The sequence below is a fragment of the Rhinolophus hipposideros genome, assembly GCF_964194185.1.
Source record: "Rhinolophus hipposideros genome assembly, chromosome: 21".
Lineage (NCBI taxonomy): Eukaryota > Metazoa > Chordata > Mammalia > Chiroptera > Rhinolophidae > Rhinolophus > Rhinolophus hipposideros.
The window spans coordinates 45498751-45525129 of record NC_138067.1 but is presented as its reverse complement, the minus strand read 5'-3'; the positions used below and the strand labels follow the sequence as shown (position 1 = coordinate 45525129).

At 46.0% G+C, this 26379-nt stretch overlaps 1 protein-coding gene across 1 annotated transcript; it reads left to right on the top strand.

The window, feature by feature from the left end:
• On the top strand, positions 1-21325 carry LOC308489927 (sialic acid-binding Ig-like lectin 5; the record flags this gene model as incomplete). Its single annotated transcript, XM_081031543.1, has 15 exons — positions 1-37; positions 116-499; positions 717-995; positions 1157-1201; positions 2516-2773; positions 2881-3016; positions 14798-14871; positions 14951-15334; positions 15553-15831; positions 16102-16146; positions 16380-16634; positions 16719-16994; positions 17200-17296; positions 18119-18200; positions 18747-21325. The coding sequence occupies 15 exons, from the start codon at positions 1-3 to the stop codon at positions 18939-18941; spliced, it is 2826 nt and encodes a 941-aa protein (XP_080887669.1). The 3' UTR covers positions 18942-21325.
• Positions 21326-26379: the final 5054 nt, after the last annotated feature.

Genomic DNA, 26379 nt, shown 5'->3' with positions numbered 1-26379 from the left:
ATGGTGCCTCTGCTGCTGCTGCCCTTGCTGTGGGGAGGTGAGTGGCCCAGGGTCCTGGGCGCCAGCACAGGCTGGGGAGGGGCTGCAGCTGCAGCTGAGGCTCTGTGTCCCCCAGGGTCCCTGCAGGAGAAGCCAGGGTACGAGCTCAGACTGAAGGAGTCGGTGACAGTGCAGGAGGGTCTGTGCGTCCACGTGCCCTGCTCCTTCTCCTACCCCTGGGATCCACGGTATTCCTCTGATGTACACCACATCTACTGGTACCGGAGTGGGGACTACGTACAACGCAATTATCCTGTGGCCTCAAACAACCCATATAAACCAGCAAACACTGAGACCTCTGACCGATTCCGCCTCCTTGAGGACTCCAGGACCAACAGCTGTTCGCTGAGCATCAGCAATGCCAGGAGGAGCGACACAGGAACCTACTTCTTCCGAGTGGAGAGAGGATATTATGTGAAATATAGTTACACAGATAAGAAGCTGCATTTGCAGGTGACAGGTATGGCAGGGCCCAGAAGAGGACCTGGGACATGGGACCCCTGTCTTAGAACAGGAACAGGACACTGGAACACTCCCTGTCCAGGCCTAGGGGGTGTTGTTGTGGGAAGAGACACAGGACCAGGGGTGAGTTCAGGCCCCAAGGCGTGGGTCCCTCTCAGGGTCACACTCTGGGTCCCCACCCCTTGGGGCCCAGGCACCACCTCTCTCCTCCTCAGCCCTCACAGAGGAACCCGACATCCACGTTCTGGAGCCTCTGGAGTCTGGCCGCCCCACACGCCTGACCTGCAACCTGCCAGGGTCCTGCGAAGGGGGAAGACCTCTGACCTTCTCCTGGGTGGGGGCTGCTGTTGACTCCCTGGACCCCCAGGCCCTTCACTCCTCAGTGCTAAACCTCACCCTGAGGCCCCAGGACCACGGCACCAACCTCACCTGTCAGGTGAAACAGCAAGGATATAGCGTGATTACGGAGAGAACCATCCTGCTCAATGTGTCCTGTGAGTTTGGAGGGGTGGCTGGGTCCCTGTAGGGGGTAGTAGGGGCCAGAGGAGGTCCAGTCCTGGGGTGCCTTCCCCAGAGCAAATTGGGGAAGTGCAGCCCCTTCCACTCCGCTCGAGGAACGTGCTCCCCTGGCACTCATCACATCTTCCCTTCCCAGATGCTCCACGATTGACCATCAGCTTTTCCAAAGGAAACTCCACAGGTAGGAAAGATCCTCTCTTTTCTGGGGCTGTCAGGGGAGCGGGGCCTCTGCCAGATCAGGGGTCGGGGAGACCCTCCTTCTTCCCTCCTCAGCCCCCTGGATCTGGGTCTCCCCATCTCCTGCTCACCAACGTCTCACATTGATGGACCCAGTAATGCCTTTGGCTGCTCCCTGTTCTTTTCTCTAGGATTTAAGTTTATTTTTCATTATGGTAAATCACACATAGCATACAATTTACCATCTTCACCAGTTTTCAAGGGGACAGCTCTGCAGGGTTGACACATTTACGGGCTGTGAAACCACATGCAGAGAGCTTTCCATCTTGCACACCTGAAATTCTGTCCCCATCAGACACTAGCTCCCCATCCCCTCGCCACGCCCCCAGCCCCTGGCAACCACTGCCCACTTTCTGCGTCTGTAATGTTGACAACGCCAAGTTCTGTTTCCTTCTCTTGAGTTCCCATCTGCCCTCACATCCTCTGATACGCGCCTGCCTTCATCTCCGCACTGATCATCTCCACGCCCGTCCATGTTCCCATTCCCATAGCTCCTCCCGGAGCCCCGCTTTAGTGTCTCCACTGTCCCGGGCACACGCACCCGTCCCACATCCCCACCTGCGATCCCGTCCCTCTCCCGACCCAGTCTGGTGCCTCCCCCCACTTTACATCCAGCCACAGACCTGCACATGTAGCCGCCTCTTGCCGGTACCTCTCAGCTGCCCCACGTCCCCCATGTGACCCAGGCGGGGTCGGGACATCACTCTAGGTGACTCTTTTTGTCACCAGTTGCACCCCCTGGGGTAGCGAGTCTCGAAAATGTCACTTCTCCAGTCACTTCCCTCTCCTCCTTGCCCTTGGCTCCAGAGCCAGCTCCAGTCTTGCCTCCACCCTGGACGCGGTCGTCCTCCCCACCCTCCCTGCCTCCTGACTAATGCCTCTCATCCAGATATTGGCCCCAGCAGGGCTTTTCTAGACTCAGCGCTGAATCTGAGTCTCCCCTACTCACAGCCCCTACTGCTCTCCAGTAACCCCCTGAGCAAACCCCAATGCCCTCTGCCTGGCTCCGAGACCCCAAAGTTTTTCACCCTGCTTCCCTCCCACCATTATGGTGTCTTTGGTGCTCCTGCCAAGTTACAGGCGTGAGTGCACTGCCCCCCACCTGCCTGCGGCCTCCCTCAGTTCTCAACACATCTCCACGAGGCTGCCGGCCACCTCTTATCCGACCTACCTCAGCTCAACCCCCTTCTTTCTGGTAATCTGACCTGACCACCAGGGTCATCGGCCCTTAACACACTTTGCTGTGCCTCTCCACCAGCCCTGAAGACCCTGAGCAACTGCATGTCACTGTCTGTCCTCGAGGGCCAGTTCCTGCTCCTGGTCTGCGAGGCTGACAGCAACCCCCCTTCCATGCTGAGCTGGTCCCGGGAGGGAAAAGCCCTGAGCCCCTCCCAGCGCTCAGCACCTGGAGTTCTGGAGCTGCCCCACGTAGGGGCTGCAGATGGAGGGGTGTTCGCCTGCCAGGCTCAGCACCCACTGGGCTCCCAGAACGTTTCCTTCAGCCTCTCTGTGCAGAGTGAGTTGCAAGACAGATGCAGGGGGCTGGCAGCCTGCTGGTATTGGGGCTGTGGGGGGGGGAACGTGTGGCTGGGACACAGCTTCACCCCCTTTTGTCTTCCCCAGGAAGCCCCCGTTCCTGCAAATGTGTGGCTGAGGAGCAACAGGGCTCCTGGCCCCTGGTCCTCACCCTAATCAGGGGGGCCCTCATGGGAGCTGGCTACCTCCTTACCTATGGCCTCACCTGGATCTACTATACCAGGTGAGCAGACCTCTCCCTGTACAGGGATGTCTGGTGATTGGCCCGAAATCCACATGGGCCTGAGCGGTCCCTCCCTGCCTGGAGTTAGAGTTCAAGTGGCCGGCTCTCTGAGCTGAGACTGGGTTCACTCTGCAGGTATGGAAGCCCCCAGAGAACAAGGCCAAGGTCCTGACTGAGCCTCCCTCCTCCTCACGACGGAGCCCAGAGGGACAGACGTGGGACATCAATGTCAGCTTCTCCCTGGAAACACTTGACTCACACATTGTCTCAGTCATACCCATGGGATTTTGATTTGTGGAGGTGACCAAGTGTTGACACAGAACGTCAGTGCTATTGAAAGAGGATTTTTCTTCCTTACATTCTCCTTCCTTCCTTCCTTCCTTCCTTCCTTCCTTCCTTCCTTCCTTCCTTCCTTCCTTCCATTCCCTTCTTTCCTTCCTTCCATTCCCTTCCGTTTTTCCTTCCATTCCCTTCCTTCCTTCCTTCTATTGCCTTCCTTCCTTCCTTCCATTCCCTTCCGTCCTTCCTTCCATTCCCTTCCTTCCTTCCTTCCTTCCTTCCTTCCTTCCTTCCTTCCTTCCTTCCTTCCTTTCTTCCTTCCTTCCTTTCTTCCTTCCTTCCTTCATTCCCTCCCAAAACGTCATAAGATACAGAAAATAAAAAACAAGCAATACACCCCCAATGACTGTCCCCTTGTTTCTGCCTGTGCCTCTCCCATTTGAATTACCTTCTGTCTCCGTTTTGGTCCTGCTCCACTCATCCCCACCACTCCAGTTCTTCTCTCTCCATCCTCAGGCTCAGGAAGGTAATGAACTTGGGGCCTTATGCTCCCATTGCCCAGAAGTTATCTGGTACCTGAGTTTCTGGTCTCCCAAACTCCCGCGTCAATGTAGACATAGATACACAGGAGGGTCAGGAGCTCGGGTCTTCTCTCCTGGATTAAAGATGCCTACCTCATAATGATTGTTATAAAATATCCCAACATTTAATTATAAATAAAAGTTTTATTAAATAATACAACATACGAGTACAAATTGAGTTTACTATTTGCTGTCTGTGGGAGTTTCTAGCACCAAATGATATCTGAATCCTCTATTCCTCTTTGTTAAACCTGTTTCAAGTAAGTTTTTTGTTTACTCATTGTTTTTTGAAGCCTATCTTAAATTAAGTAAAATATACTAGGCTAAAGCGTTCGACTAGGTGAATACTTCTGTGCATACACACACTGCTTCCTCCACCAAGCTCAACAAACAGGCTCTATCCACCTAGCCCTGCTGGTCGGTTAAGCTACCAGAAAGAAAGAAGGAGGCCGAGCTGAGGTTGGATGTCTGACAAGTGGGCGGGCTGCTCAGGTGATGTGTCAATAACTGAGGCAGTCGGGCAGGTGAGGGGAAACACACCAAACTCTGCACGGACATAGGGAGCACCAGACATGCTGATGGTGGGGAAAGGCAAGGTCAGATCATCTATGTGTGGCGTTCTTGCTGTCCCAATTATGAAATCTTTGCATGTTCCACTATCTTAAAGAGCTTATCAAATATAGGAATTGATTAATTTTGTTTTTAACTGATCATATAGTACCACTTATTTATATTTGCTGTAGAGTTGAGTAAATTTTAAAAATATATAGGTTTGCTTAATCAACACCACCAAAATTAGAACACAGAATAATTCCATCACCCCAAATGTTCCCTTCGTGCTAGTCCTTTTCGGTTCCACCTTCCAAGCAACCTTAACCCCTGGCAACCACTGATCTGTCCTGTGTAATAATAATTACGTCTTTTCAAGAAGGTCATATAAATGGGTCATGTGCTGTGTAGTGTTTTGAGACCGGCTTGCTTAACTCGGCACAATGGCTTTGAGTTGAGCATAGTTCATTTCTTTTCATTGCCCAGTAGCCTTCCATTGCATAGAAGCACCACGTCTTTATCCATTCAGCCATGAAGTTCGTTTGGGTTGTTTTCAGTTTTGGACGATTGTGAAAAACGCTGCTATAAACATCCACGGACAAGTCTTTGAGAGGACATATGTTGTCATTTCCCTTGGATAGATTCCTCCGAGTGGGATTACTGGGCCAAGTGGTAAGTTTATATTTAACTTTATAAGAAATGGTCAAACTATAGTGGGTGCTTTTCCTGGAATTGCTTCATTTGTTTAAGTCGTTCAATTTTTGTGCACGGAGGTGCTCAGAGGAACCCTTTATTGTCCTTCCAATATGTGTTGGGTGGGCAGTGATATCAACTTTTCCATGCAGGATATTGATAGTTTGTATCTTCTTGCTTTTTCTTAATCTTATAAACCTTGTTAGACATTTGTCAACCTCACTGGTATTTTTTTTAACTTTTATTTATTTTTAAGTGTGTTTTTACCAGGACCCATTGAAGTCAAGTAGTTGTTTCAATCTGGTTGTGGAGGGCACAGCTCACTGTGGCCCATGTGGGGATCGAACCGGCAACCTTGTTGTTAAGATCACCGGCCACCCGCATTGATTGGTATTTTTAAAATCCCAGTATTTGCATTCATTGTTTTGAAACTACTTTTCTCCTTTTAATTTTATCGATTTCTGCTTTATCCTTGTTATTCCTTCCTTCTGCTTGATTGAGAATAAAGTATATTTTGCAGTCTTGGGTGTAGTGTTTTCTATCTATAATTTAGGTCAAGTTGCATTATTGTGTTCAGATCTTTTCTGTCTGCAACTGATTTTATTTTATTTTATTGTTTTGCTTGTTCTACTAGTTACTGACAGAGGGAGATCCATCAACTTGCATTTGCATGTTTTGAAACTATGTTATTAGGTGCATATACATGTAGAATTATCATATATTGTTGTTGAACTGAACTTTCTCTTTAGAAATACTTCTTGCAGATATCATTGTAAGCATTTTTGGGTACCTTTATATGTCATATCCTTTGCAGTCTTTGTTTCTCATCTTACACTCTTACGATTGAAGTATGTCTCTCAAATATCTTATGTTGTTTTTGAAAATCAAGTCTGGCAAAATCTACCTTCTATTTAGATTGTTTGGTTTTATTAGACAATGTAATTACTGGTATAGCTGGACGTAAGTCAATCCTATTTATAGTTGTAGTCCATTTGTCCTGTTTCTTTCTTTTTTTAAAAAAAATCTTTCTTTGCTATATTGGATTACTCACAGACTTTTATTAATCTTCTCTATTAGTCTTTGTTTACAGTTGCCTACTTATTAAAATATACATCCTTGTTATATTGCAATTGTGTTTGTATTGCTAATTTTATCTATTCTTGAATAATGAAAAAAATGTCAATACTTCAGACACGTATAACCATTCTCTCACTACTTGGATTATTATTGTCACATATCTTACACCTGTAAATGTGATAAACTTCACAGAACATTATAATACTTTTGATTTTAAAAATGAGTGTTTTCCAAGATTTATTGAGACATTATTGACATATTTCATGTAAATTTAAGTTGGACAATGTGATTATTTGTTACACACATAGATTGTGAAATGATTACCACAATAAGGTTAGTTAACACTACCATCCTCTCACGTAATTTCCATTTGTAAATGGTTAGAACATTAAAGATATACTCTAAAACGAGACAATTAACTATAGTCATCATGCTGTACATTAGATCCCCAGAATTGATTCATCTCAGAGCTGGAAGTTTGTACCCTTGACCAACATCTCCCTGTTTCCTCACCTTTATTTAGTCCCTGACACCTACCATTCTACTCTCTATTTCTATGAGTTCAGCTATTTTTGATTCCACACATAAGAGAGAGCATACAACATTTAAACAATGAATATTTTGAAATATTACCTCCACAGTTATGTTTCTTTCACACAACTCTAGGTTTTCATCACAAAATCATTTTCCTCTACACAAAATTAATTCAAAATCTATTAAAGACCAAAAACTAACCCTCTTAGGAGAAAACATGGGGGAAAAACCTCATGACATTGATTTTGGCACTTACTTTCTGGATATTTATACCAAAAGCATAGAGAACAAAAACAAAAATAGATATATTGGGCTATAGCAAACAAAATTTTCTGTGCACAAAAGGACAAAATCAACAGATTCCAAAGATGACCTAAGGAATTGGAGACCAAATGGACCCAATAAGGTGTTAGTATCCAGAATACATAAAGAACCCCCCAAATCAACATGAAAACGCCAAACAACACGGTTTAAGATGGGCGTGGCCTTGAGTAGACATTTCTCCAAAGATGACATACAAATGGCCATCGAATTTATGAAAGGATATTCAACATCAGTAATCTTTAGAGAAATGCAAATCAAAACTATAATGAGGTATCACCTAACACCCTCTAGGGTGGTTACTATAAACAAACAAACAAAACCCAGAAAATAACAAGTGCTGGTGAGGATGTGGAAAACTTGGAACCACTGTGTTCATTTGGTGGGATTGTAAAATGGTACAGTTGCTATGGAGAACAATATGGCAGGTCCTCAAAAAGTCAAAATTAGGTCTAACAGTCCCACCTCTGAGTACATATTCAAAAGAAATGAAAACAGAATCTCAAAGAGGTATTTGCACACCCACATTTACAGCAGCATTATTCACACGAGTCAAGAGGTGTAAGCAACCTCAATGTCAATTGATGGATAAAGGGATAAACAAAATGTGAGATGTCTTAGTCTGATCAGGATGTTTTAACAAAATACCATAGACTGGGTGGCTTATAAATAGCAGACGTGTATCGCTCACAAGACTGGAGGCTGGAAGTCCAAGATCCGGGTGCCAGCGCGGCTGGGTTCTGGTGAGGACCCTCTTCCACGTTGCAGATGGCTTCCTTCTCGCTGTGTTTGTACATGGTGGGAAGGGAGGGGCTATCTCAGGCCTTCCAGAGGCCCCACCTGCTTATACGAGCCCCTTGGGGGTTTAAGATATCAATGTCTTTATTTGGGGGGCATGAACATTCAGTCTATAGCACTCCACCCCTGACCCTCCAAAGTTCAACCTATAGCACATACAATGGAAAATTATTCAGTCTTAAACGAAAAGAGGTCCTGTTTCATGCTACAACCTTGAGAACCCTGTGCTCAGCGAAATAAGATGGTCATAAAACACAAATACTGTATAATTCCACTTCCAAGAGTAAGTAGTCAAGTTCATAGAAACAGAAAGTAGAATGGTGGGTACCAGGGGTGGGGGTGGGGAAAATTAGGAGTCATTGTTTAATGGGTAAAAAGTTTCAGTTTCAGAAGGAGAAGTCCTGGAGATCTGTCACACAACAGTGTGAATATTCTTAAACCTACTGAACTGTGTACTTAACAATGATCAATTACTTAAATAGTAATTGAACATGGCAAAATACTGAAAGATGGTACATTTTATGGTATATATATGTTGCCATTATTAAATAGGTCAAAACTCCCCACATTTCCCTTTAGCCTGAAGAAGTTCCTTTAGTATTTGTACAACAAAAGTCTATTGGACTTCAAGGATGTTTGCTTATTTTATCCTTAAATATTATTTCAATTTAAATTTTGAGTGTATTTTGTGTGGGGTGTGAAATTCTGGGTGACGTGTTTTTAAAATCCCTTTAAAGACATCACCCCATCATGTTCTGTTTTACAGTTTCTTGTAAAAGAAACTTGCAAAGAGTTTCTTGCAAAGTCTCTTTTTTATTATTGTCTCTCCCTAGAAGGCAACTATTTGTATTATTCACAATATTTGGCTGCTTTAAAAGTTTTCATATTGTCTTTTGACAAAAATTCCTGCTATAGAGTGGACTTGGGCAAAGGGGTGAGGGTGCGGCCTTCACACGGGGCTGAGGTGGAGTTGCCTGCTGCCTCTGCCCTCCAGGAAAGGGGTCCAGGGGGGCCTGCACGACCTCGAGCTCTATACCTTCTCCTACCCGTGGGATTCTGAGACTGACTGTGATTAGCTAATGGCTCTGGGCCAAACCTGTAATGAGTGTGAGCAATGAGTTCAGTCTTCTCCTGTAGGGGCTATCACGGACTCTAGATAGAAATGCACAAAACACAATCCAAGTCAGTTTTAGTTCCTTAAGGACCAGCAAATGCCCCTGACGACTAGACTCGCTCAGATTGTTAGAGTAGGGGAACCAGGAGGTACTTGCTTCCACAGAGAGGAAGGGTCTCCTGTCAGAAGTGTTCTGGACCATATGTGTGCTGATGCACCTTGTCCAGCAGGGGGACATGACCTTGGGCTTCCATCCAGCCTTTGGGTGAGCCAGACCTTTGCTGAGAGGCTGAATTAGAGACACACTTGGCCTGTGGGGTTTTCGTTTGGTGCGTCAGTGCATTAATCTCTCTAGGAACCCACAGATTACATTCCTACAAGGGCAAGGCAGGTATGGTAAAGGCATGGTGTAAAGAAAATGATGGGGAAAGTGTAGTGATGAATAGCGCCAAAAGATTGCACATCCAAAATTATTAGTAGTAATTTTATGTCATGTGAATGTCACCTCAACAAAAAGGTGTATCATTAGTTTTTAAACACACACACACACACACACACACACACACACACTCCTTACTATGAGCCTTACTAGCCCTTCTGTACTCCTTACTAGCCCTTCTGGCCTGTGAAAATAGTTGCTTCTTTTCCCCAGTTCACTGGTCTGGGTTAATTTCTTTCTTTTAGGATGGGCCTGCGCTCCTGAGGTGGGCTGGCCTGGCCTGGCTCTGCCCTTGGGGCCCGTCCTGCCTGGTACAGGTTATGGGCAATTTCCTCTGCTGCCCTTCAGTCTATACCTTGTGGCTTCCGGTTGCAACTTCCTCTCCTCTCACCCACTGCATCTGTTCCTCACTCCTAACAGACAGGGCAGAGTATGGCGCTGGGGGAACGAGGCTGCCTTGGGGCAACACGTGGAATCTCCAGCCTCACAGAAGCCACTAGTATCAGTGGGGGGAAGGCCAGAGGGGAGCAGGAGTGGAGAGAGGGGCTGGAGGTTGTATCGATCACCAACGTCCAATGATTTAGTTAATCAGGATTGTGCAATGAAGCCTCTATAAAACCCACAGTGACAGGGTTCAGAGAGCTTCCAGTTGCTGGGCACGTGGAGGTGGTGGGAGAGTGGTGACCTCACAGAGGCAATTGGAGCTGCACGCCCCTTACTTCATACCTGGCCCTGTGCATGTCTTCTGTCTGGCTGTTCCTGAATTATATCCTTTTAAGTGAAACCAGTGACCTGGTAAGTAAAACGTGCTCTGAGTTCTGGGAGCCGCTCTTAGAAATGAATAAGTCCGAAGGCAGGAGGTGTTGGGAACCTCTGATTTATAGCCAGTTGTGCAGAAGCACAGGAGGCAACCTGGACTCGTGACTGACATCTGATGTCGGGTTGGGGGGCAGGTTAAGAACTGAACCCTTAACCCCTGGAATCTGACACTGTCTCCAGGCAGATAGCGTCAGAATTCAGTAGGATTGCTGCTTACTGGTGATGTGGGAGAAACGTCCCCTTGACTCCTATTTAAATTGGTCTCAGAATACCAACATAAACAGTTCAATCATTTTCTTGTAGTAAGATTTCTAAATCCGGCATGTGTTACCCTCAGAGCACGTCTTATGGCACCTTACAGCCCACATCCTTATAGTCACCTTTCCAGTGGTCAGCCGCCACATGTGGCGATTGGCCAGCACATCGGACAGCACTGCTCTAGAACAAAAGTCTAGGGGTGCAATATTGCTGGTCGTGATATAAGCCCAGCCTCAGTTTATTAGATGCCGCTATTTTTCTCTGACGTGCTTGTACCCATTTAACTTCCAACAACCATTGTCCCACACTTTCACTAACACTGAGTGTTTTCAGACATTTTAATGTTTGCCAACTTGGAGCAAGTATAATAGTGTCTTGCTATGGTTTTCATGTGCACTTTCCTGCTTGTGAATGGTGTGGAGCAGCTTTGTATTTGTTTACTGGTTGTCGTATGCTGTCCTTTATGAGGCAGGCGCCTGCTCGAGTGAGCCCATTTTCTGTATTTTCTGTTTCTTATGTATTTACAGAAATTCTTCTTCAGTCCTGGAGGCTGATACTTTGATGCTTATTGTGTTGTAGACATCTTCTTGTACTAGAAGACAGATGATTGAGCACTGCCCATGGTGTGTTTTATGAAGAGTCCTTAATCTAACACAGTCCGTGTTTTCAATGTTTCTCTTTATAAAGAGTGCTATTTATGTCTTGTTCAGGAAGCTTCCCTCCCTTAAGTTCATGGAGCTGTCCTGTGACATTGTCTTCTAATAGCTCTATTGTCTTGTCTCACGGAAAGCACTAGGTCTCCAGTCCACCTGCCCTTGAGCTTAGTGCATCTTAAGAGCTAGGGGTGCAATTTCATTCGACTGCATTCGGGTCCCTAGTAGCCCACGTATTATTGGAATGTCTATCTTTTTGTCACTTCTTTGTATCACCTCCTCTATCGTGCATGATGTTTCCTGTGGTTGAGGTCTACCGTGTTTTGGTGCCCCTACTCCGTTCCTGTGGTCTATTCCTGTGTCAGCACAATACTGTCTTATTCTCTGTAATGCTGTAATTCATCTTAATATCTTACAGAGCCAGTCCTCACACAATGTTCTTCTTCATGATTGCAGTGGCTTTCCTTGGAAATTTCTACTTCAATGTAAATTTTACAACAGCGTATCAAGTTCCAGAAAAGTCAATTGGGAGATTGGGTGACAGACATATTGCTTTATTCTGCAGGTCAATTAGGATAGAATTGACATTTGTATAATACTGGTTTCAAATCCATTAACATGCATATTTTTTCTATTTATTTACATCTTTGCTGTCTTTCAGTGCAGATTTGTAATTTCCTCCATTGAGGAAGTGCACATTGTACTTTTGTTATGTACGTCTCTAGAGAGCGACACATGTCCCAGGTGGATCACAGGGTTTGATGCTGTTGTCAATGGCATTGTTTATAACATCCCGTTTTTGTTTATTACTGTGGTACAGAAATGCGTTTGATTTTGTAATTTCATTTTGTCTCTAGCAATCCCACTGACTCTCTTATTAAGCCCGCAAATATATCTGTATACACTTGTGCATTTTTTATATGTATAATCATTTATGAAGAAAGACCTCTTTGTTTTCTTTTCAACACCTTTTACTTGGTGTTATTACCTTTCTGAACTAGTACCTGATGCGACTGCATTAGGTATGATGTGTGCTGAAGACACCCTTTATCTTGTTAGGGAAATTCTCTTTCACTCCTACTTGGCCGTGGGTTTTATCAGGAGGCCATTTGAAATCACCCAATGCTCACTTTTTTTATCTCTTGAAATTGAATCAGTCAAGGGCCCACATTGAAAACAGAAGCCACACCATGTATTTCAGCAGTGGTAATTTCACACAAGGAATTTGTTATGCAGATGTTGAAACACTAATGGAGCACAAAGGAAGCTCTGCCTGGACGTCTTGCACCACTCGAGTCTCAGTGCTCAGAGGGAGGTTTTCTTTGTTTTTTGGTTTTTTTAGTTTTCTTATGTAAGTATTTTATTGAGATATAATTGACAGGTAACATTATGTTAGTTTCAGGTGTCCGACATCGTGATTTAACATATGTACATATTGTGAACTGCTCACCACAACATGACAAGTAAACATCCATCACCGCATGTAGTTACACATTTTTTTCTTGTGATCAGAACTTTTAGGAATTTTCTCTCTTAGCAATTTTCAAATATACAACACAGTGTTATTAACTATATTATCATAGTTAATATTATCATTGTCTAATATCATTAATTATAGTCATCAAGCTATGCATTACATCTCCAGGATTTAATTATTTTATAACTATATGGTTGTACTTTTTGCCCACCCCCTACCCTCTGTCTCTGGCAACCACCAATCTGGTCTCCATACGTATGAGTTCTATTGTTTTAAAGTTCCCACATATGAGTGTGATCATACAGTATGTGTCTTTCTCCGTCTGACTATTTCACTCAGCATAATGCGCTCACGGTCCACCCATGTTGTTGCAAGTGGCAGGATTTCCTTCTTTTTTATAACTGAACAATAAGAAAAAATATTCTATTGTATGTGTGCCACGTTTTCTTCATCCATTCATTGGTCAATGGACTCCAGCTTGCCTCTATATTATGGCTATTGTAAATAATTCTGCAATGAACAGAGGGGTGCATGTATCTTTTCAAGTTAGTGTCTTAAATTCTTCTGAATAATACCCAGAAGTGGAATTGCTGGATCATATGGGAGCGTAGTGGCTGCACCAATTTACATTCCCACCAACAGTGCAAGAGGGTTGCCCTTTCTCCACATCCTTGCCAACACTTGGGGTTTCTTCTCTTTTTGATAATCTCAACTAGAGTTTTGCTAGGCCACTCAGTGATGTGCATTGTGGGGACACAGCCATGGGAGTCCTGCTTTCTTTAGTCCTTTGCTTGCACAAGACAATGTTCTCTGCAATACATGCAGTCAGGGGTGGGTGGGGGATAGGGCTGGTTACCTCCTGTTCACGTGGACCCCGTGGGCAGGGGCAGAGCCAGGTTTTGTGGAGCCTGACATTTATACGAATGTGGAGATCACTGCTTCAGAAAGAAAACACAAAATGTGGCACCCATGTGAATTTTTCTGAAATGGTAAAGCACATTGCATGAAGTCACAAAAACTAAAATGCTCAAAATAAAAATATAAGACAATCCAAGAAAATTACAGACTATTTTTAGTAGTAGTACAGCATACTGTCTGGTACTCCTGCATAACACATGTTCCCCACATTTATGGCTGATGCTCTTTGATTGCCTCTTTTTATGACAATAATTGCCATATAGTAATAAATATTAATATATTAGTAAATATTATTTATTGTGATAAGTAGTATATTTATATAATATAGAGAATAGAAAGAGAATTCAATATTTTCTCCATCACGATTGATTGAAATTTCTTTTACTCTTGTATGCTTCAAGAAACTTTCTTTCAATCCCAAAACTTGTTACTGGGAATGTCTAAAATGTTTAAGGTCATTGTCACATTTGGGAAAAAGTTTATCAAGTTACTTTCACAAAAGAGCAGTAGGATTACAGGTCATTTCCTCATAACACTAGAGCCCTTGTCGGGCTTTGAAAAAAGGACCAAACATGTGAAGGACCCTGAAGATGGAGCTTCCTGAGCTTTCAGGCAGCAAATTTGCTTCTGTGCCGATGTCTAGCCTTTGGAGTCCCCGCTGAATGGGGCGAGTGTCTCCCTTTCCACATCCCGTTAGGAGCAGGCCTGTGCTCCATCTGCCCCACTGACCTTAAACTCATGGAGACCAACACTCGTGCACCCACCCACGTCCCCAGAACCCTCAGCGCAAAGGGGCTTCACTGCTCAGCTTTCCCCTGGACTCCACCGTCCACTGGATTTGAGTCTAAATTCCCTTCTTTCTTGCCAGCACTTGAACGATCTTCAGAAAATTTAAAATTATCCTTTTCCAGAGCATGCAGTGGTTTCAGCTGGAGGGTGGCTACCCTGAGTCCCGAGGACCAGCCCTGTTCTTCCAACCGTGTTGGCCCCCTTCAGTGACCCCGCTCTTGACTTAAACATGATGTGCAAGGTGGTCACTTCCAGATTCACATCTGGACAAGTTTCTCAACCTCTGGGGACTTCGGTATATCCACCTGCAGGGTCGGATGGGGGCAGAGGGTAGGACAGGGTGATTTCTCAGCCCCCAGCTCACCCTGCAGGCCTGTGGAGCCTGTTTCCCTTCCAGGCGTGGCCACAGCTCTCTGAGCCTGGGCTTCCTGCTGGGGCGTCCTAGGCCGCACCCCACACTCTCAGCATTTCCTTCCCTACAGAGAACCTCACCCCGCCTCTGCCCTGTCAGATGCAGACATGGTGCCTCTGCTGCTGTTGCCCTTGCTGTGGGGAGGTGAGTGGCCCAGGGTCCCGGGCGCCAGCACAGGCTGGGGAGGGGCTGCAGCTGCAGCTGAGGCTCTGTGTCCCCCCAGGGTCCCTGCAGGAGAAGCCAGGGTACGAGCTCAGACTGAAGGAGTCGGTGACAGTGCAGGAGGGTCTGTGCGTCCACGTGCCCTGCTCCTTCTCCTACCCCTGGAATCTGCGGTATTCCTCTGATGTACTCCACACCTACTGGTACCGGGATGGGGACAACATACAACACAGTAATCTTGTGGCCTCAAACAACCCAGATAAACCAGCAAACACTGAGACCTCTGACCGATTCCGCCTCCTTGAGGACCCCAGGACCAACAGCTGTTCGCTGAGCATCAGCAATGCCAGGAGGAGCGACACAGGAACCTACTTCTTCCGAGTGGAGAGAGGATATTATGTGAAATATAGTTACACAGATAAGAAGCTGCATTTGCAGGTGACAGGTATGGCAGGGGCCCAGAAGAGGACCTGGGACATGGAACCCCTGTCTTAGGACAGGAACAGGACACTGGAACACTCCCTGTCCAGGCCTAGGGGGTGTTGTTGTGGGAAGAGACACAGGACCTGGGGTGAGCTCAGGCCCCAAGGCGTGGGTCCCTCTCAGGGTCACACTGTGGGTCCCCACCCCTTGGGGCCCAAGCAGCACCTCTCTCCTCCTCAGCCCTCACAGAGGAACCCGACATCCACGTTCCGGAGCCTCTGGAGTCCGGCCGCCCCACACGCCTGACCTGCAACCTGCCAGGGTCCTGCGAAAGGGGAAGACCTCTGACCTTCTCCTGGGTGGGGGCTGCTCTTGACTCGCTGGACCCCCAGGCCCTTCACTCCTCGGTGCTAAACCTCACCCTGAGGCCCCAGGACCACGGCACGAACCTCACCTGTCAGGTGATACAGCAAGAATATAACGTGATTACGCAGAGAACCATCCTGCTCAATGTGTCCTGTGAGTTTGGAGGGGTGGCTGGGTCCCTGTGGGTAGTAGCAGTGCTGTGTGTGTGTGTGTGTGTGTGTGTGTGTGTGTGTGTGTGTGTGTGTAGGGGACGGAGATGGGGAGGCTAGGCTGACCTGAGAAGACTCTCATGCATCTGAGTCTAGGTGAGGAGTCAGCCTGGACAGGAATTCCACCTTCCTGGGTCCCACCACCCCTCCTCGGGTAGGGGTCAGCTTCCATCCCGCTCCTCACCTCTGAGTGGGGCATATGTTTCTATCCCAGATGCCCCACAGAACCTCACCATACGCATCTTCAGAAATGTCACAGGTAGGAAAAAGCTTCGTCTCGCTGGGGCTGGGATGTGTTTCTGGGGCCACCATGGACCAGATGGGTCATCAAAGCTTGAATGGGATCAGATACGGCAAGGGCAAGGATAAAAGTTACCACCCTCCCTCCCTTACCTCCCTGAACTTGTTCGTTCCACATGTCTCTCTCTCTCTCTCTCTCTCTCTCTCTCTCTCTCTCTCTGTCACTCTCTCTTTGCACTTCTCTCCCCAAAGCCTTAGAGATTCTGCAAACCACTTCTCCCCTTCCCATACTGGAGGGCCAGGCTCTGCGGCTGCTCTGTGCTGCTGACAGCAACCCCCCTGCAGAACTGAGCTGGTTCCGGGGATCCTCAGCCCTGAACACCACCCGCATCTCCAGCACCGGGATCCTGGAGCTGCCTCGAGTGGGGAGTGAAGAAGGAGAGTTCACCTGCCAAGCCCAGCACCCGCTGGGCTCCCCAAATGTCTCTCTGAGCCTCTCCGTGGCCTGTGAGTGTGGGGACCCCTGGGGGCAGGACACCTGGGTGCTGGGGAGGGGAGAGGCAGCGCTGACCTTTCTCCTCTCTCCCCCAGACCTCCCACAGGTCTCCTGCTCCTGGGGGGACAAGAAGCTGCACTGCAGCTGCTCCTCCAGAGCCCAGCCGGCCCCCTCCGTGCGCTGGCAGCTGGGAGAGAGGCTGCTGGAGGGGAACTTCAGCAACACCTCTTTCAAGGTCACCTTCAGCTCAGAGGGTCCCTGGGCCAACAGCTCTTTGAGCCTCAGCGAGGGGCTCAGCTCCAGCCTCGGACTCAGCTGCAAGGCTGCGAATGCCCATGGGACCCAGAGTGTCACTGTCCTGCTGATGCCAGGTCAGAGGGTCTGCTGGGAACTGAGGCTGAGGGAGAAAAGAGTGGATTGGAGATGAAGCTGGGGGTGAGGGGCTCGGGCCTGCACAGCAGGTGATTGCTAGGACAGGGCCCTCCAGCTGTGTCTGAACAGCCAGTTCTGTAAGGAGATGGGAAAACAGGGGACTCTGTGCTGGGACTGGGTCATCCAATGCCCTTTTCTCTGTAGGGAAGTCAGTGTCCCTGGCGGGAGTGGTTCCTGGGGCTCTTGGAGGCGCTGGTGTCATGGCCCTGCTGTCCCTATGCTCGTGTCTCATCTTTTGCATGTAAGCCTTTGTCCTGGGGAGGAACAGGGAGGTGTGTGGTAGGCGGTGATGACAGGTGTCACTGAATCACAGAAAAGCAGAGCTGAGTGCATCCAGAGGGTCTACTTTGGGAGGTGGGTGGGGGTAACAGCTTTATTGAGGTACAATTCCCATATGGTTAAAGTGTACAATTCAACGGCGTTTAGTTCATTGACACAGGTTATGTACCCATTACCACAATCAATTTTAGAACTTTTTCATTAGGCCAAACTGAAAAAGAAACAAGCAAAAAGAAATCCCACGCCCCTTAACTGTGATCCTGTCCCCATCTTCCCCGCAGCTCTAGGCAACCACTAATCTATTTTCTATTTCTCTAGATTTTCCCATTGTAGACATCTCATACAAATATAATTATATAACATGTGATCCTTCATGGCTGACTTCTTTCATGTAGCATGATATTTTCAAGGTTCATGCATGTGTCAGTACTTTATTCATTTTTATTTCTAAATAATATTCCGTTTAATGGATGGGGCACATTGTATTTGTCCATTCATGTGTTTTGGACATTTGGGTTGTTTCTACACTTTGACTATCACGAATAACACTGCTATGATCACTCGTGTACGAGTTTTTGTGTGTAAGCGGGGTCTTTAGTGTTAGAAATTCAATCTTGGCCAAATGCCTGGTCACCCAGGGGACAGAGAACTCACTTGCGTGTCAGGAGGGGCTCTGAGTCTGGTTTCAGGGCCTCGATGCCTCAGTTGTTACCAGGGAGTGAGGGCAGCGTGCCCACCTGTGCCTGGGCCATTCTGGCTGCAGTGTTTTCATTCCTCCCCTTAGAGCGAGAGCCCGCAGGAAACAGGCGTCCAGGAGACTAAAGGGCCTGGATGATGAAGACGCTGTCGTGGGTCCAGTGGCCTTGGTGAGTGATGTGGGTGTCTTTTCCTGCGTGTGCACGTCCATTCAGCGAGTCCAGACGGCTCCTTAGCATTCCCCAAAGCCACTCCTCTGCGGTCAGCTGGGCAGGCAGCTGGGAGTGACTTTCTTTGGGTTCTTCCCCTTCCTCTCTCGGAGCCAATGGTCAGCCCCCTGCCCTACCCCTGCTGACCACTGAGCCCACCTCACCTCGTTGCCAGATAAAGGCTGCCAGACCATTTCCTCTGAACCTTCTACCCATTCTGGGCATGTTACTTCACCTGTCCCACCTCAGTTCCCCTATCTGCAAATGGGGATAATAAGAGTATCCTTTATACTGTATTTTTGTGATGATTAAATGTATTAGTAAGCCCCTGATATGATCTAATCAATTATAGTGTTACAAAAATTCAAATGAATGAGCAAATAGTTGAGTTTGTAAGAAATGTGTGTAGAATAAGATAAATGAACATCTCTCCCATCAGCCCAACTTGCCCTGGGGACCATGCCCGCCTTACTTCTTCCCTGACTCTCTTCTCTCCCCTTCACTCAGGGTTCAAAGCAGAAGCCCCAGCCAGACAGCCCCCCAGAGCAAGCGCTACCTGCCGGGGATGCCCCTTCCTCAGGGGAGCAACAGGGGGAGCTGCACTATGCAAACCTCAGCTTTCACGGGACAAAGTGGCGGGACCCTCAGGACCAGGAGGCCACCAGCACCTGCGAGTACTCGGAGATCAATACAAGGAAATGAGGACCCACCCAGGGCTCAGTCTTGGCCGGAGGGATCACAGCCCCTGTCAGGGAAAGAAATCAGGGACGAATTGTTGTCGCAGGAGGAGCCTTTTGGCAACATGAACAGACAGGTGACAGGACTAGAAAGACTTGGGCTACACTGCAGGCTTTAGCACTTCCTAAGGCATAGTTATCAAGCAATTCACTCTATCTCTCTGTTCCTCAGTTGCCCATTCTGTACATCAGATATCATGCAGCCTACCTCGAGGGTGGTTGTGAGCATTAAAGAAATTAACCCAGAAATCAACCAACAGAAGCCCTGTCACATGGAGTGTGCTCAGGGCTTGCTGGTCTCTCTTTTGTTTAACAGAAAAGTCTTGCTTGTAAGTTCTCCTGAGGCCAGGGGTGACCAGGCACAGAGCGCCGGGTGCCAACTTGTTGGTGTCACTGTCCCTCCCAGAACTCTTCGAAGCCTCCTCAGGGAAAGACCAGCCCCTCATCCTCACATTCGTTTCATAATTTCGTATCTTACAGTCTCCCTGGCGTCATCTCCTCACCCCATTTTTACCTGTCAAATTTTCCAGCACGTTCCTCCTGACTTCCAGTCCCCTCCCTATCTCGTTTACGGGTCCCATAAGATTCTTTGCAAGTCTGCTGACCGAAAACAAAGGTCAACTAGGTATTTTGTCATAAAGAGGAGTCATTCAGGGAAAAAGAAAGTGTTGCAAGGTATATGTACAGCCATAGCGAGCCGTATGCACACACTGCACAAGAAGAAGCAGGAAATCGTTTTTACAGAGGGGAAGAGGAAGGGGAGAGGCTGTTATGACCATAGAGCTCTGTTGTAACCATAGAGTTCTTCCTGCAGGGCTCTTGGGACCACGTGGGCTGTGAGAGCTCCTTCCACAGGCCCTTCTGATTCCTGTCTGGGTTAAGGTCTCTGTGGCAAATTTGGACAAGCCAGAGAGCTGACCCTGACTGTCTCCTACAAAAATCAATTCACAGTTCTCTGGCCTTAGACAATCCGTAACAAGCATCTTCACCTGACATTTATCTACTCACCCACCCTCTCCTCTCGGCCTTTGTTCCTTCAGCCTTTTATGCTGGTTCATATTGAAGTTTTTGCAATTTGAGATTCCCTCTGCTAGAGGCCACACCACCTTATTTTCATCTGGCTTACACCGTCCTGTCCTTCAAACCTGAGTTCAGGGACAGATTTGGGATGAGAAGGTGGACTGAAAAAAGAGCTCATGCTCTCCCTCTTCTACAGTTAAACTAATTTAGTTTTTGAAAAGAGAGCACTAAAACCAAAGCAGCCAAAACTTTACCAGCAGTACTACAGCGTAAGTGTCTAACTTTTTCCATTGCAAGTGCCTGATGCTAAGCTGTGGATTGCCACGTCATCCATCTATGTCTAGGGAATCCATCTGCAGTAAACATGTTGTCAGTTACACAGCCACATGAAGAGCCTGGCTACCCCACCCGTGACGTCTACCCTTAGAAAGCCCTGGTGACCTAGACAACTGATCTCTGGATGACCCCACTTTTCCCTTCCCAAACTTTAATTCCCACTCTGATATTTTAAATTTGCCAGTAGAGAACCCATGAAACCCTAGGCACCCCACCCTCCATCGCAGTAAAGGCAGAACCCCCGGTTCTCTCTCTCTTTCGCTCTCTCTCACTCCCTGTGCCCTTGCTGAGAGGTCGTTGGGTGTGTTGTGTGTCCTCCAGGACTTGTGAGTGCAGACATCCCCCCTTATCCGTGGGACCCCCAGTGGCTGCTTGAAACCATGGATGGTACCAACCTTATATGTATTATGACTTTACCTATACATACGTACCTATGATAAAGTTTCATTTATGAATTAGGCACAGTAAGAGATAAACACCAATAACTAATAATAAAATAGAACAATTATAACAATATACTGCGATAAAGATTATGTGAATGTGGTGTCTCTCTCTCACAATATCTTATTGTACTGTACTTATCCTTCTTCTTGTGCTGATGTGAGATGGCACGTGCCTACCTGATGAGATGAAGTGAGGTGAATGGTGTCGGCATTATGGCATAACGTTAGGTTACCATAAAGTTTACTTGAACATAAGAACCACGATACTGCGACAGTCGATCTGATAATCAACGTGACGAATGGGTTGGAAGCATATATATCAAGGAGACACAGAGGGATGGTTCACAGCCCAGGCAGGACAGACCAGAACAGCACGAGATTCACCACGTTACTCAGAATGTCATGAAATCTAAAACATATGAATTGTTTATTTCTGGAATTTTGCATTTAATATTTTGGGGCTGTGGTTGACCATGGCTAACCAAAAAAGTGGAAAATGAAATCACAGGCACAGGAGGACTACTGTAATAAACCTGTTTTTTCAAAGTTCTCTGATGGCTGTTGCTGAAGTGTGTTTTATAACAAGAACCTCAAGGGCTGGTTCAGCCACAACGTTGGCTCCAGTGGGGGAAATGTCGTGGACCATATAGTATGGGCCTAGGTGAGTGTCAAAGTGACACAAAACAAGCGCCCAAATCTGGATAAGTTATTTCCTAAACTTTAGAAAGTGGGCCTTAGGAAAGAAGTGGACAATTACAGTGTGGAAGTAGGAGAACACCAGTTCCCCACATCTACTACCCAAACCCCCCTTTTAGTGTGACAAGAAGTTGAGTTGTGACTCTTGTGTTGGTAATGACAGGTTAGATCATTCTGATCAAGGCTTGGGCTGACAATAACAAAATCCTTTGGGAAACAAAAATAAAGAGAAGAAATAAAATCCCTTATTTTAAAAGTATAGAATACCTGAAAAGAAAAGAAAATGGGAACACATTAGACCAGAATTTGGGGGAAATTCTGAATCCAGAGAATTAGGCAGAATAGCGAAGCCAACATACCAAAATTCCCAACGGCATTTACCCATACTGATCATGTGAGCTTTGGTTCTGTGGCTTTGTGTGCTCTGGAAATGAAAGTCAAGACCCCTGCCCCAGGTGAGAAGTTTCATAGGAGATCACCCCCATATTGAGTTTGTATCAGGGCAAGGGTGAGGCAAAGAAAACCAAAGACAAGGAGAAAATCTGAACAGCAACTGGAGAAAAAAACTGCCTTCACAAAAAAAAAGAAAAACAAAAAGAAAAAAAGAGAGCAATTTAATTGAATTATCAGTAGCAACCATGCAAAGAAGAAGAAAGCAAATCCTATCTTTAAATATCACTTTATAATCTATACTCAGTAGACATAATTCAAAAGTGAGAAAGCAATACAGTCTTTTGGAAAAAATAAATGGAGGAAATCATTGCTTGTAGAATAAACATAAAATATATTTTTAAAATTACTGACAATAATAACAGCTAAGTCCAAAGTTGGGGGGAGGGTGTATGTATTTTACATTTTCTGATATGTACATATTACCTAGGAGGAGAGAGAGGTTTTCATTTACTAAAGACTTAGGCAAGTTAATTATGCACGGAGTAATTTTTATGGTACTCACACATGAATAGAATCAGAGTGTATAACTTACGAACTAGTAGTGGTTAAAAGTATACTGTGAAAAACTTAGTAAATCAAAAGAAGACAAGAATGGAGAAACAAAGTAATGTGGAATTGGTGGCACATATGGGAAATAAAATATAACATGGGATACTCACATTGAATATAATGGATAAAAGCTTCAGTTAAAAACAGAATCAGCTTGGATTAGTATTCCAAGTACATGTGCCTTATAATATATGCATCTAAATTATAAGGATAGAGAATTTCGAAAATAAAAGGAGACAAAATTATATACTATGCCAACATTAATAATACGAAAGCTGGTGTAGTCTTATTAAGGTCATACAGAAACACATTTACTACATCGTTCCATTTAAATAGAGTTCTAAAGCAACTATCTTGGTCAAGAATAATACTCAGGGGGCGGCCGGATAGCTCAGCTGGTTAGAGCACGAACTCTCAACAAGGTTGCTGGTTGAATTCCCACATGGGATGGTGGGCTGCGCCCCCTGCAACTAAGATTGAAAACAGCCGCTGGACTTGGACCTGAGCTGGGCCCTCCACAACTAGATTGTAGGACAATGACTTGGAGCTGATGGGCCCTGGAGAAACACACTGTTCCCCAATATTCCCCAATAAAATTTATTTTAATAAAAGAATACTCAGCTGTTATGCTTCGAGGCAAAGGCAGGAAAACAATGGCCCCAAATGGCGATATGGTGGTGACTCCTGAGAGGCTGGGATCGGAAGGGAAGCAAAGAGAAGTTCTGAGGTTCCTGGGGAGCCTGCAGGTTCTGGTTCTGGACTTGAGAGATGAGCACCCAGTGTGAACAATAAATACATATGCTACATGTAATATACACTGCATGTTATGTAGTTTATAATACATTATCGTGCATTATAGTTATAACATTGATGTTATATAAATATAATGTATTGTTGGAACTATATATTAATTATATGTATAATATTTTACACATATTTATATTTATAAATATATTTAGAAGTATTTATAAATACTTATATATTATAAGTATATAAGTATGTATAAGTATATATATTTATATAGTATAACTATATTATAAGTATTTGTAAATATATTTATAGTTTACATTATGTTATATAAATTATATAATTTATATATTTTTATATATAATTATAAATTATTATATAATTTATATATAAATATATATTTATATAATTATATTATATAAATATATATTACATAAATATAATGTAAACTATAAATATATATAGTTTACACAATATAAACTACAAATATATTTTTCATACCAAATCTGTGTAAAAATATTTCAAGCTAGGAAGCGTCTTATTTTCTGATGGTCATCTTTTGAAGAAAAATGTGAAGGAATAAATTATTACACAAATGATGAGTAAAAGTTAATTGAAAAAACTCAGCTTTCCTGCCAGACATCTTGATGGATGTGACAACACCAAAATTGACAACATTGTGATAAAAGACACTTTAGACGCAGTTAATAGTGACAGGCTGGAAGGAGACATCGGCAAGGCATCACACTGAGGAGAGAGAATTGGGCGGTGGGGAAGCAGGGAAGGGCTTGCCAGTAGGAAGGACCTGTCTGAGTGAGGGCCAGGAGACCTGGCACTGCCTGCCTAGTCCTGACATTGCGAGGGGAGCTGTGGCTAGGCTTGGTAAATGCTGAAGAGAAGTTACTCCTGGCAGAAGTGGGTCCCCAAAGCCCCTCCCCTTCCTCACAACAGCCCCAAGGGCTCCTCAGGGGAATGGTGTCCTGCCCCATTATACAGATAAGAAAACTGAGGCTCCACAGAATGTCCTGGTTCACTCTGAAGTCTGTGTGAAATCTGCTTTGTCCACTTTTGAGTCACTAGCAGCTAGCACAGTGCAAATGTGTAACATTTATTTATGAATGTTTTAAGTAGCTTGGCTTCCCTCCAAATATTTATTTCATAAGGTGAACTCCTATATTGCAAGTGCCATTGAGAAAGTATGCAACATGCAAACAGCTAACACAGAATGTAGCCTGTGGGCAGTAAATACATTTGACCAGTAGTTCTTGTTGTCATTATCAGCACTTGTGCACATTCTTCCCCTTTATACCCACCTTTCTCCCCAGTCCCCTGCTGGCCTAACACTGTGCCCAAACTACCCTTTCTGTAGGTCACCCTGAGATCTTAATTCTTAGTGCTGGCCTGACTAGCTTGGTCAATCCCGTAAGACATGGAGCAATTCATAGGGGAACTTCCTCTTTTAGGGACATTTCAGTGGCAAATGCTAAGTGGAATCCACCCCTTCAGTAATAGTGAGCATGTTTCTGGCACCACAAGGTTAAAAGAACAAGGCAACTAGAGGGATGAGAGGAAAAGCACAGAGATGAGCCCAGCCACTCCCACCCCTTCTTCTGACTCCTCCTTCCCAAGAGGAACCCAGCCTTTCCAAACTCCTCCGACTTAGCTGCCTTGCTGGCCTAAGGCTCAGACCTTGTGCAGGTAAATTGGGGTGTTCGGCAGGGTTGAGCCCAGGTATTCTCCAGAACCACGGACAGCGCCAACCCTTTGGCGAAGAGCTCCCCAGGTCTGGCATGGTGGATGGAGAAGCCACTGGAGGCAGAGCTCTCACCTGTCTCACCGGAGGTAACAGCACTGGGGAATGAGTCTGGTGACATTCTGTCCTATAGGACAGAGGTGCAGCCAAACTCCTCCTCAGTCTCCCCTCGTGCTAGAGAAGAAGAGACTTAGCTTCAGACACACAGGACATTTCTCAGAGGTCACTGGGTTTCTTGCCCCCTCAGGGCTGACTCTGTCCTCATTTCCTCCAGAAAACCTTCTGTGTCAGGCTCCTGCCCTTCCTCCCCTCACTTTCCAACGGGTTGATATTTTACTTTTGCTTTTGATCTTTTCCTTCTACTGTCGCAGAGCTCTGGACAACAGAACACATGATCTGTGATCCTCTTCTGTGCCTGGTGCTATGTCAAGTCCTGAGTCAGCTCAAATGAAGGAAGGAAGTATCAGAAGTCTGTTGAGATGTTGTATTTGGAGCTGATAAGTCACAGAAATAAATCCTAAGGGTTCGTTTGTTCTACATGAAGGGTAGATACTCAGATTTGGGAAAGGATCCTGTGTCCTCAGTGGGCCACAGCATTGGGAGTTGTCATGAGGACAGAGCAGACCAGGCAAGGTCAGAGGAAAATGACGGTGGGGTGAAGAGAGGGAGATTCCATAGATGCCATAGGAAGGAGATGCCTTTGGGGGCTGGAGGAACTGCTTAGAAGTTAGAAGTCATTCTAAGGACATGAGTGCGAGGCTCGTGGGAACCCTGAGAAAGGGCTGAGAGCCACACACACGTCTGGTGGGTTTCTGAACTGAAATGGACACCAGAAACCTACAAACATCACACTCACATGTGGGGCTGGAACCACGGTCACCTTTCTCAGTTCTAGCCCTGACTATAAAGGACCTCTTGCAGATGACTATGAGTTCAGCCCTTTCTTTTTTGTTTTGTTTTAACTTTTTATTGGGGAGTATTGGGGAACAGTGTGTTTCTCCAGGGCCCATCAGCTCTAAATTGTCCTTCAATCTAGTTATGGAGGTTGCAGCTCAGCTGCAAGTCCAGTTGCCATTTTCAATCTTTAGTTGCAGGGGGCGCAGCCCACCATCCCATGCAGGAATTGAACCGGCAACCTTGTTGAGAGCTCGTGCTCTAACCAACTGAGCCTTCAGGCTGCTCCCAGCCATCCCTTCTTGAGAGTTCTTGTGTGACCAGGCCTGGGCCGAGGGCCAAAGCAGAGAGAGGATTCAGTGAACAGAGAGACAACACCATCCATTTCTGAGGGGCATGGGGGTGGACAGTTGGGACAGGTAACATGAGTGGGGTGTCAGATTGAAGAGGCCACCTCGACCGGTTATCAGAAGACCTGGGGTGAGAAGAGCTCAGCCTTCACCTCCCTGGTC